Source organism: Denticeps clupeoides, chromosome 3 (genome assembly GCF_900700375.1).
Source record: "Denticeps clupeoides chromosome 3, fDenClu1.1, whole genome shotgun sequence".
Classification (NCBI taxonomy): Eukaryota; Metazoa; Chordata; class Actinopteri; order Clupeiformes; family Denticipitidae; genus Denticeps; species Denticeps clupeoides.
This window is the reverse complement of record NC_041709.1, coordinates 15,634,709-15,647,585: the sequence shown is the minus strand read 5'-3', so window position 1 is coordinate 15,647,585 and position 12,877 is coordinate 15,634,709. Positions and strand designations below refer to the sequence as shown.

At 42.6% G+C, this 12,877-nt stretch overlaps 1 protein-coding gene across 1 annotated transcript; it reads right to left on the bottom strand.

Annotated features, from left to right (window-relative positions):
• Positions 1 to 4,732: 4,732 nt before the first annotated feature.
• On the bottom strand, positions 4,733 to 7,408 carry crhbp (corticotropin releasing hormone binding protein). Its single transcript, XM_028973743.1, has 7 exons — positions 7,258 to 7,408; positions 7,075 to 7,168; positions 6,640 to 6,797; positions 6,059 to 6,269; positions 5,472 to 5,614; positions 5,242 to 5,359; positions 4,733 to 5,129 (listed from the first exon to the last, which is right to left on the bottom strand). Exons 1-7 carry the CDS (start codon positions 7,342 to 7,344, stop codon positions 4,975 to 4,977), a joined length of 966 nt encoding a protein of 321 aa, XP_028829576.1. The 5' UTR covers positions 7,345 to 7,408; the 3' UTR covers positions 4,733 to 4,974.
• Positions 7,409 to 12,877: the final 5,469 nt, after the last annotated feature.

Genomic DNA, 12,877 nt, shown 5'->3' with positions numbered 1-12,877 from the left:
TTTAAACGTTGATTGGCTGTAATTGAGTGAGATAATAGCTGCATCTTTCTGTGAATGTCATTCGATAATTATCTGTTTTTGTGCTATTTTTAATTATGCTATTTTAATTATGTTTCTGCTCAAATTCAAAAAGCCTGAATCTCCTGTTACATATTTAAATGTATCATCAATTTAGGAAAGAGTCACAACATCCTCAGTGATATTTCACATTTAAAAATTACCCACTCACACAGTTCTTTCTTTTGTGACATTCCAAATATATGTTCGATTTGTGAGTTTTCATCTATTTGAAACCAACTATTTACATCCATGCTTATATTCAAAAGGAAGCAGTTTCATTGGGGACAAAAGAAAACACTACATGCTGTCCAGACGGGGGTCTGCCATCTCTTTGTAGCCATAATACAAATAATTGGATCGCCCTGAAAAGGGCTTCAGCTCTCCAAGCCTCATCATGAGCCTGGTCTTATCTGTCTGCTTAAATTGCACCAAGCAGATGAGCCATAGGATCACAGTGAGTGATACCAGGCTACAATTTCAGCCCGTTTGAAGAAAACCACCCACCCAACATTAACCCAATCGGTTTACTGGCCTTACGGCTCAATTCATCAGGGAAATAGAAAAAAAAAAAAATTATTCCCCATGTGCTTATCTTCCACATGCTTCCCTTCTCTCCTTCGTCACCAAGTGTATCACACCCACTGTCTACAAGTCCTCATTAGGCCTGAGCGATATGGGTGCATGGTGGGTGAGGACCATTGATCTCTTGGAGCCATCTTTACCGACAGGTAATCCGTTTTATCGCCTGAGTTATGGGCCTCCTGCCCTGGTGCTGTGAAACCTGCCTGGCTATCTGAAGTGGAGCAGGCCCTAGTAAAAGTTGGTGAACAGCTTTTATTGTTCCTGGAATCACAAGAGGAAATCAGATGCTGCTTCACAGACATCATGCTGCAAATGTTTCATTCTGTTGCTTGCTTTGACTTTTTTCTTATGTTGGATCAATTAAAAAAAAACATCTCTACCATAAGTAGCATGACTTATGGTCATGAATATGTTCAATGGTCAAAATATGCTTTGTTATCTAGTTCAATGTTTTCCTAAAGAATAGACATAAAGAATAAGAAACAAAATTCCTCTGCTCTCGAAGAGCTACGACGCTATTCTACTGTATGCGTCACTGCAATTTTCACACTTCTCGGATGCGGTGTGAGATTGTTCGCTTTTATCTTTTCTCCAGGACAGCTTGTGTCTATGTGGTTACCCTGAAAACTCTGTTAAAGGATGATACCCAGAACACAGATGCCCATGTGTCCTTCACTTCCAATCTCCTCTGCTCTAATCTTTGGCTGAAAACGGATGGCTTGTAAAAGGGTTTCTGACTCTGTGTCGCCGTATTGCTTCACATGATTTGTGGCTTTGAGCAGTGGACACACTGACAAACTAACGGTTCATGAGTGTCACAATTCATGATGTCAAAATGCAATATCCGGATGCCAATATCCTGAAAGAAGTTCACAGCAGTGCCGAATGCATTACTGTGCTTGCAGCGATGCAAACTATTTGTACATGAAACATATTGAAATGGCTAAAAGCCTGCACCCTGCTGATAAAAGAAAACTTCTTTTCCCCCATGTTTGCAGATTGTCATTGATCCACCAATATGTGAACGATTTGTTTACGCAAAATGGTGATAAGATTTTGAAGGCTGTGCTCCTTTAGTCCACCAACATAAAAGATATGGAAATGTGAATAGGGAAAAAATGGACTGTACACTTGTGAGATAACCACCGATGAGTAAACACCTGCATTTATCAGCACTCCCGTTTGTATGGATTTGGGTGCATTCTGCATTCTCTCGTGTGTTAATGCATCTTTTAAAGGGTAAACGTTTGAAAATCACAAATATATTTTAGGCATTATGAAAGATTAATATTAGTTTATACCAAACAAATCTAATTAAATCAATGCAAGTGAAATGAAGTGATATGTTACCAGTTAAATAACGGTGTATTTTCTCCATTTATTCGCACAATGCATGCAAAGTTAAAAAAAAAGGTAAATAAACACATAATTTATCAAACAACTTATATATTATTCACTGGATATACAGTTTTTTGTCATGGCCAACGCGCCTCCAGCCTGCTAGAGGGCGCCTCACCAGCCTGGGAGACGACGACCCGGAAGAGGAAATGGAAGCGGGCGGTGGCAAGTATAAAAGTGAGGTAACCCCAAGGAGACACGCCCGCTCTTTGTATGAGTTTACTCGCCAGAGACGCTAGCTCTCTCACCCACGCCCAAGATAATTGTGATCCCTGAAATACGACCTTCGCCTGTACACGACTTCGAGAATTGCCTGATCCCCTGGAAACCACGAAAGAACCCCGACCGGAACTTCCTGGCTACGACCTCAGCCTGCCCCTGGCCTTGAACCTACCTGACCCATCAGTTAAGACGGGATTCCATGCTCCCCTACCTTCCTGCCGCCCAAGACCTACTCCCGTCCAGTCCAAGATCCCGGACCATCCTGAAACCCGCTGTCTTCCGGTTCTCCTCTGCCCCGGTACTTCCCAAAGATCCCGAACTGACTCCCCGCTGCGCTGCAGCGCGTCCATTGTGTCCTCATTCCTCGCCGGCCAGGCGCCCCCGGTCCTCCTGCCCCGCTCGCCCAGTGTCCTCTACCGGTACGACGGCTTATCCCCACGCCCAAAGTATGTCTGCAAGTACGTCATCGAATTCCCCCTGTGACATTTTTAGACAACATTTAGTGATGAGCCTACTTCTCTTGGCAATTAGAAAATATGAATTCTCTACAGAGGTGCCTTTGTAAAAAAAAAAGTGATTGTAATACACTGCAGCACAGCACACGGTGGATACAGTGAAATGTGTCCTCTTGTCACGTCCGCGGGCGGTATGGGCTGAAATCAATTAGGCTTGATGGACCAGGACTCCACCCAGGAGGTGTGGATCCTGACTGCTTTTTGGAGGTCGGTGTTTAAAATGGTGAACCTCACACAGATTTCTGTTTCCTGTTCATCTTTATAGTAAAAGTGAAATATGAAAGGAATCAACATGCCCCCTCCGAACCCAAGCTGCCCCCTCCACCACAACCACAGCAGTAGGAAGAGCAGCTGTGCTTACCTCTCTGGTATCTCCTGTGAGAAATGGAGATGGTTTTTCAATTATACCTCTGAGGCTCTGCAGGGGAGCCGACTTCAACTGGGAAAATGGGATTCCCGACCTTTAATCAAGCAAAGGACAACCGAAGAAAAAGAAAATGTTCATTTTCATTGCAATCAGTAAAGTAATTACACATCATTCAGATGTACTTATCAGCACTTTCCTAAGCACTGGAAAATAGTCAGATCTTATCCTTGGTGTATCCAGTCTGCATGAGGTACATCAGAAAGTGTAAGTACAACTTAAACAAGCACTATTTTGCAGTTTCATTCATTTCGTAGAATTAACCGTTTTGTATACAGTTTGATGGGCCATTTTTCTAGGACATGCCCAATAATGTGTTCCCCACTCCACTATGGACCACATTACTGATTGAGGACCCATGTAAACACTCCATGGATCTAGAGGTGAAGTGATGTGCAATTCAGATTGGTTAACTACATGTAACTACAAGTTTTTTTTTTTATTTACGGTTTTAGAATACATTTGGACACAGGCATTACTGTTTTTTCTGCTTTCTACATTCCACTATGTACAAGATTGTCAAAGTAGGACCACGCATGTTGATGCATAGTTGTGTGCATTACCATTCATCCTGTTTGTCTTGCTGTAAGCAGGAATTTTACCTGAGACAATTCTCATGGCAATGTTATGCTTGCTGACCTGTTTTTCAAGGCCATATAGATTTCTTGCAATGTTAATCTCTTTTAACATGCTGTGTGCAAAAATTGTTTCCAGAGTGGTTTGTGGAACATTACAAAGAGTTTGTCATGTTCATTTTGGTCCTGTGCAAGGTGAGAATTTTAGATGCTGTGAGCAATCAAGTACATGCAATCTTGGAAGGACCAGCCAAGAAGCACTCAACATTGTGCATGCTTTCATTGTTGCAACTAACAACTAACAAAACGTTGTTCATCAGAATGTTGGTTTATCAAGGCTGGAACTGTTACTTCCAAAAGACGTCTGCAACAAGGACCTTCTTAGGTCCCTTCCATTCTCGTGCAGGTGATGAGTGCTGGTGTTGACAATGGAGGAACGACACACACCATCGCTACGGATGGTGTGTGTCGCTACGGAATCGCTTATTCTTAGAATTCGTTTCATGAGTGTTACCACACATTACGTTATTACACTGGGTGGCAGAAGCTCTGGTCCTTTGTAGCTCAGAAAAAATGACCTCAGCACTTCTTTTAGTTTTTCATCATATGCTTAGACTGTAAATGCACTGCATTGCAGAGAAATAATTGTTTTTGTGTGTGCTTCTGTGATCTCAGAGTGCCAATAAAATTTGGCACGTTTACTTGGAATAAATAAAAAACTTAAAGGTGCATTCTCATGCGATTGTTTTATATAAAAAAGAACATTTTTACATACTGCACTGAACAGTACTACTATCAAATGAATCGATCCAAATCAAGAATCAGAATGAGCACATCCAGTGCAAAAATCTGCATCCATTTAACAAACATGAAAGGCCTGAGGTTTCTTTCTTTTCTTTTTGCTTTTAGGGAGGGTGACAAGTTTTCTGAACTTAGAAGCATACCAAGAAAAATTATCAGTGCCCACAAACACAAAATAAGATTTTATTTACTTTACATTGGCCACAGAGTCATTTTACACAAAACAACTGACAAGTGATGAGAAGATGAGGTAAAAAATAAATAGCGCTCGTAGAAACAAAGAACCAACAACTTAATACAATAAGAATCCAACTGGCTCGCCGACAGCAGTCACATGGTCATTTGGCTTTCACTAGTCCCATCTGAGACACAGGGAGATGAAGAACGGCCTTAAAGCTTATTCAATAAAACAAAAGTCCTCCACACTGTTCCCTTTGAGCTTCTGAAGTTCCTGGCGGTTCAGCAGCCTGTACTGAAATGTGACTCGGTTGATAAATTTCCCACTGGACACCATCCTCACCACAGTGTTGTCACAGCCGATCTTCATCTGAGCTGTGTAAGGCAGGAGACAAGGACAAACCAGAGATTAAATTTAACAATTTCACATCTGTTTCTTTGTAAATGTGCTCTCATGGCGACGTGAACGAGAGGAAAAGATGCTTACCGGGTCCATTGAATGAGTAGCAAAGGTCTGCAACAGGGTACATTTTAGAGGTGTCCACACCATTACCACCCAGCAGTTCAACAAAGTCACCTGATCCAGCGCATCCAGGGAGGGACCGCTAAAGCAGAATGCAACCATCAGACACCAAACAACAAAACATTTCCAATACACACAATTTTAGACACACACACTCCAAGCCACAGGCGCCACAGGCGGAAGACTAAACTGACCTTAAAATCATTTATGTGGCCCAGGCTGAGTTCCCCAATTTGGATCTCCACAGGGTAGATGATTGAGAAACTGCAGTTCTTGTGCTGCTGGGGGATCACCATTGTGAAGCTGCCCTCTGGAGTCTGGGAGATAATATTGCAGGCTGGAGATAAGGAGGAACAGGAAAAACAGCAAATCAATAACGGGAAGATGGTAGAAGAGATTGGTGGTTGAGGAAGTAGAGTCAGATATGGCATAGGGAGGTAATTGTTTATGTCAGATGTGATGAATAATAAGCACACTGTGTGTAAAGCACACATTCCTGGACACTAGGGGTTCGAAAATAAATCCAACATATGCCAGCAGTTGGTTAAGGCATAAAAGATTACCGATAGATGTAGAAAGTGCCGTTTACACTTCTTAGCAGCACCATGTCAGTACTACTGGTTCAGTTTATTAGGGAACGTGCTGAAAAAAGCGCTACTTTGCTCATGAATGATTGGAACTTGTGGGAAAGCGGCGATGGATGTGTTTTTTGTGATAATTACGTTAATTGTGCATAATGGAACAACCTTCTGGTTGCATTTACAGAGTAGACGGCACTCACGAAAGGGGTTGCGGAGTTTCCTGACGGTGATGGTGAACCCACTCCCGGGTTGGTGGAGTCTGAAGAAAATCATGGCCACGTTCTGAGAGGCGTGGATCGTCCGCCTCACAGACCCGCTGTCACAGTAGTCGACGTAGCGCTCAAACAGAGGCAGCTGATGGTCCTGTGAGCTTGGAAACTTTTCGCCTTTCATCACCCACCCGTCAAACACCTGAGCAGAATAAATAAATAAATACAGATGAATAATTGAAATTATTTATTAAACTTAAGATTCTGTAACAGGGGGTAGAACCCTAATCTGAATAAGATTTATTCAACATCGGCACAATTCACCCAACATACTGTTATTATGCTGTTATTAATAACATACTGTTATTATTACGGATATCAGGGGGATTGTGATCAGTTCTGGTTGCCAGTGACTTTGGGGAAAGGGGACGAGAGCTCCCGTGTGGCTTCAGATTATTATGAGTGCAAGACAATCTGCGAGGTCGGCGATAGAGCTGTCTGTCCGCAGGGGACGGTGACGCAGGCGGGAGACACAGGGCGGCCGGACAGGAAGTGTGGCTGGATGCGGTTACCTTTACGAAGTCCCCTCCCCTGCAGTCAATGTCAACGGCGTTGTATTCCACGCTGATGACGTCTGTGGGCTCGCCGATGAAGAAGGCGGCACAGTTCAGCTGTGGACGGTCTGCGCTGAAGGTGAACTGACCCTCCACAGATATCATGTCCAAACACCCTGAGCAGAAAATGCACACAAAAAAAATGGCAGAGATTTTAGCCAGCAGTTCAGTGGTTAAAATGAATTTAGTTTTTATTACAACTTTTTATGCACGTATAACATTTTTTAAACCATCCTTTACCTGTAATATTCCGCCTGATAATGACTTCCACGAGTTCTCAATTTTTATCATTTTGTCGACCTATTTATCTGTGTGTGGTTAATGTTTTTTCAATTAAAAGTTATTTTAACGCATTAAAAAAAAAAGAAAAAAAACATTAAATTCCGTACTTACTTAAGGGCCGGCGGTACACGACGTCGTCCGGTAGTTCTCGCTTAAGTTCCGAGTTGAGAAGTGAAAGTAATCCCTCCGGCGTGATCTCATTTTCCTGTGAACGGAGACACGGACAGGCGCACCTCCGTCAAACAACCACGCGGCGCGGAGAGGTAGAAAGACGGCGAGAAAACGAGAGGTCACCTGCACGTCCAGATATCTGCCCTGTCCCCTGAGACTCGTGAGGCACAAGAAGAGGAAACCCACGTGCGCCCTGAAGGTCCCCGACATCGCGCCGCTGCCCAGAAGACGGGAATACGGACGCGCCGCCAACTCGCCCCCTTTTATACGGAGCCGCGCCGCGTCCGACCTCATAAATTAATAAAAAAAAAAAAAAAAAAACCCGCGACGCCCCGGCGAGATCAATTGACACGGGCTGCGGCCGCCATAGGCTGCTACGGTTACGTGGCTTGTGACGAAGGGCGCCCACTTTTCTTTTTTTTTTTTTTTTTTTTTTTTTTCTCTTCCTCCCAAAGGTGGACTTTTCGAACCTTTAATCCCGACCCTTCTGCGTGAGGGATCACTGATGGTAGGCGAAAACACAGAAGAAGGAATAACTACAGCAGGAACTGTGACAGAATCCTCTGGATGTGAAGATGACATTACTTTATCTTTTACTTTTTACAATCTTTTATTAATAAGTGGGAAATTAGCATAATGTAATGCTCAAAGAATGGATTGTAAAAATTCCGCCCGTTTTAAACTTATATATAATACATTAGGAGAGAAAGGTATGATTTTTTTAAAAACATCTTAACTCAATGAACATTCATTTTCTTATTGAAAGTCAAACGGCCACCAATTCATTATCGCTGAATCTAAAGGACACATATTTTCTGAAGAACATTTGAATGTGTTTTGCTTATTTCTGTCAAGTTCTTTAAAACAGTATGTCTTCAAGTTTCATGCTTATTTCTGTCAAGTTGTGGCCTAGCGGGTAAGGAAGCTGACCCGTAATCTGAAGGTTGCCAAGGTGCCGCTGAGGTTCCACTGAGCAAAGCACCATCCCGACACACATTTCATGCTGCCCACTGCTCACCAAGGGTGATGGTTAAATGCAGAGGACACATTTCGTTGTGTCATTGTGTGCTGTGCTGCAGTGTTTCACAATCACTTCACTTAAAGTGTTTTGGTTTTTCCATTAGTTTTCCCACACAAAAATGCCCCTTTATTCCTCCATCCTGTCTTAATAATAATACTTTACTTTACTTTACTTTACTTTACTTTATTTGGCAGACGCTTTTATCCAAAGCGACTTACAATGGGAAGACACCAGCAATTCTCGTTCGATTTCTATAGAATATCAAGTATACAAACTAAGAGCCCTGATAAGGCTTAGACTTGTCATTGAAGAACATGCTCGGAGAGTGTTGGGTGCTAGACTAAGAAAAATTATAATGTATTTATACATTTTGTATTTGTTTGTTAAATGTGTATGCATGTGTATGTGTTAAATTTGTCTGTAATATTTTTGGAATAAGAGGGTTTTCACCTTCTTCTTAAAAGTGGTGATAGTCTCGGCTAGTCGTGTGGAGGAGGGTAGGTTGTTCCACCAGCCAGGGACAACAATGGAGAACAGACATGATTGGAATCGGAGACCCCGTGAAGAAGGAATTTTTAGTCTCCTTTCGTTTGCCGATCTGAGAGAGCATGTAGGAGTGTATCTAGGTAGTAGTGTGTTGATGTAGGAGGGCGCAGTTCCATTTACAGCCCTGTAGGCAAGCATCAAGGATTTGAACTCAATGCGAGCAGCTACCGGGAGCCAGTGGAGGGAGGTAAGGAGAGGTGTAACATGGGTGTATTTTGGCTGATTGAAGATGAGGCGGGCTGCTATATTTTGGACCATCTGGAGTGGTTTTATGGTGACTGCAGAGGCTCCAGCCAGGAGAGAGTTACAGTAGTCGAGTTTGGAGATGACCATTGCCTGGACGAGGAGCTGCGTAGCCTGTTGTGAGAGAAAAGGCCGAATCTTGCGAATGTTGTAGAGAGTGAACCTGCAGGATCTGGAGATCGCAGCAACATGATGGTTCAAACTCAGTTTGTTATCTATCCAAACCCCAAGGCTTTTTGCAGATGCCGTGGGTGTTAACAATAGCGATCCAATTTGAATTGAAAGGTTTTGCTGAGGAGAATTGTTGCCCGGAAAGATCAGAATCTCGGTTTTGGATAGGTTGAGTTGGAGGTGTCGCTCAGACATCCATGCCGATATGTCTGAGAGGCAGGCCGAAATTTTTGTTGCTATAGTAGCATCTTCTGGTGGGAATGACAGATAGAGCTGGGTGTCATCAGCATAGGAGTGATAGGAGAAGCCATGTGATTGGATGATGTGACCAAGTGAGCGAGTGTATATTGAGAATAGAAGGGGGCCAAGGACAGAGCCTTGTGGAACCCCTGTGGTTACCCTAGAGAGGACAGATGTCTCACCTCCCCATGATACCTTGAAGGACCTGTCGTAGAGATAAGAGGTGAACCAATCTAGTGCGGTTCCTGTGACTCCTAAATCAGAGAGTGTGGTGAGAAGAATTTCGTGGTTAAATAATAATTTATAAGTCTCATCAGTAACTTTGTACCAAGCATGTAAAAGGCTTACCTCTAGTTCTTACTTTCTTAAAAGGGGTTAGTTGCCAGTTCAGATAAAAAAAAAAATAGCTCACATTCATAGATATATCTTTAAGAAGTTCACAGATCATCAAGTAAACTAGTTTTATTGTTCAATCCAGTAAAGATGACGCCTGTGTAGCACTTGCCATGCTGGGTGTTGGTGCACAACCTCTACAAGCTAATTGATTCGCTACAAAATTCTCATTCTGTTCAAGATATTTTTTGTCCACAAACTGTATTTTGTGGACAGAAATAAGTAATTGGCACCACATACTTGAAAAGATATGTCATGGTAGCCTAGATTACTTTATGATATCATAGTTTATTCAGGCAAAACATTCACTGTAATGTGGCAAGCAGTAGAGAATCAATGATATTCCCTGAGCCTGTATAACGTAATTTGCAGGGCAATGACATCACACTGCTGCTATTGTTATGTCAGGGCAGAAGATCAGCCCTAGTGTCAGAGAAAATAAGGACTGAAATGCTCGACTCACAACCATGGGGTTTTAATAAAATAAATTGGGCATGTGACTCCTGGCACAGACATGAAATATGAACAAATGAAACAAGTGTAAAATGACAAATGACAGAACGAAGACGGGACATGGTATGGATACATTTATACTAATTCTAACAGATGAACAAAACCAGGGGAACACAAGACAAAGCAAATAGAAAACTCTGGTAAGGAAGACATAGAACCAGAGCACCGGAAATGTGACAATTATGCTCTGAGAGTAGGCGCTTTCATACCAAATTGTTATGAGAATGTTGTCACAGGAAGTAGCCATCTGAGGACTAATTTCAGCTCAATCTGTTCCCAATGATCAGAGTTCCTATAACTGCAATCATTAATTGTATTAATTGCACAAGAGTTGCAATTAAGGTGGGACGGCATGGGGAAGGAAGTGCAGAGGCAGGACATCAGGGCAAAAGGGATTTATTATATGCAGAAATGGAAAACCAACATCTGGTGCCATGGCCGGAAAAAGGAAACAGAACGTGCCAAAGGAAACAGAAACTGACCCGCAGACGTGTGTCAATTGACAGGGAGGGAAACGAACACAAGGTAGCAAGTCCACATCCACATTGGAGCAGCACCGTTGTCTGGTTGCTGTCCACTCCATTTCACAGGGCCCTAGTCACGGATGCCAATTCAGCGGCAGCTGTACGTGATCAGGGACCCGTTGTCAGGCTGACAGCTGCATCCAGCCGTGACGGCCATCAAAATGTTGGATTATGGAGAGGAGGCATTGGCTAGCATAGCATGGTTTTGTACAGTTATGCATGGTCTTGACCTGACTTGCCTGAATCAACTCTCTCAGGTGCTTTCCAGGTTGGTGAGGTCCAGGCCCAAAATATAATCTGCCACTATGGATATCAAGACCAGGGGATCAAGCACGAGATGCCTTCTTTAGGTCACTCAGTGTAAACAATGATCCTCACCTGAGGATACCATCTCCCACAAAATTGGCAAGCAAGGAGAACCCTAGAAGCCTTGGTCATGTTTCTCAGAACTGTTGCCCAGCCACCCAGAATATCGGGGTGAATGCTTACTGTTGGCTGAATAGACACATCATTTATTTACCCCAAGGTGCTACTAAAATTTCTCCCTTTTAGTAACGGTCAGCTCTGTTCCTAAGGGATACCAGAGCTTATGTCCGGACACCTATGCACGAAGTGCACAAGCTATGAACAGAGGTTGCTGGAACTGCCTACTGTACCTGGTGGGCAGTGGTCTGTGGTGAACATTGACCTCAAAGATGACTTTTGTCCTGACAGTTCAGCCAGGCACGGGCAAGCCCTTCACTTGGTTTCACCTATCACACCTATCACATATTACCTAGTCAACACCAGAAGCGCCTGAACACTTTACCACTGCAAAGTTAATCAAAAAAATAAAGGCCCAGCAGCTCAGAGGGGACCTTGTTACACAATCTTTGCTATCTGCTTCTAATTGTGAACTCAGGACTGTTCTTCACCAATTTGGTTTTTCTGGGCAATGCTACATAAACCACTGTTCTATGATTCATGGATAAAATGTTTCCAGTTGTCATCATGCTTAACATCAGCATATGTTTTCAGTCTCAGTGGTGCCATTCCAGTACTTTTCCTCTCATACTGTTATGTACCATAGGATAGATTTGGAATAAGTATAGCTATTCCTGTACAGTTAAGACTGTGTAAAATGTAATCATGTATAAAGATAAACAGTGATACTTTAAATGCACTGTCATGTCCATTTGTTCATTGCGTTCATGCAAATTGATAGTCTGACCTTTTATAAAGTTCAGCATTTTTACATACAGACTCCATGCTGTCCACTGTGGTTATGACTTTATACTGTTTTCAGCATTGAGTGTTTGCCTACTGGATGAGAGAAGTATGGTCCCCATTTAATAAAATTACATTGCATGTTGGAACAGAGTCCCTGGGAGTCTATGTCAACACAGCAAAATGTCCAGAAAACATATTAAACATTTATTGCTTGTTTTGCAGGAACATGATATGCAGGAAAGTGATTTTAAACAGTTCTTGGAATTTACAGTGTATCATATTCCCCAGTGAATTATCATGACCTATTTGTTAAAACCTTAAATCCTCTGTCGTTTTTTTTTTTTTTTGTAAAAGAAAAAAAAACTGCATCTCTATTGTAGTGACGCACTTGGCTGCTCCCCGCTGTTGTTTCAGTGTAAATCACTTATATCCCTTTGGGTCAGACTTTTCTCCCTCAGCACCAGGCCAAAACTCACAATGCTGTCTGGTGTTATAGGCAATGAGATTTTGCCAGATAATTCGCTGGCCAGTTAGATAACCTGCATATTCGCTGGCCACAGAATGACCTGCTCAAGCTCAATGAAGTTGAGCTACAACATACTTTGGTGTCTTACTCAAGAGCACATTGAAGGGGAGGAACAATGCATACTTGACCTCTCTGGCATCCCTGCGTTCACAGGTATTGCATTATGTCTTTATTTTGTGATGGATTACAAGGTGTGGTAAATATTCATTTTCTCCAACTGCAGCCCTTGAGTCGCTCAAGGACAAACCATAGCAAATGTAGAAATATGAATAAAACAAGAATGTCAAGGTCAATGTCAACATTGTCTGCCCTTACCCCAAATTGTATGGACCTGTTGTTTCCCATGCCTGCCACACC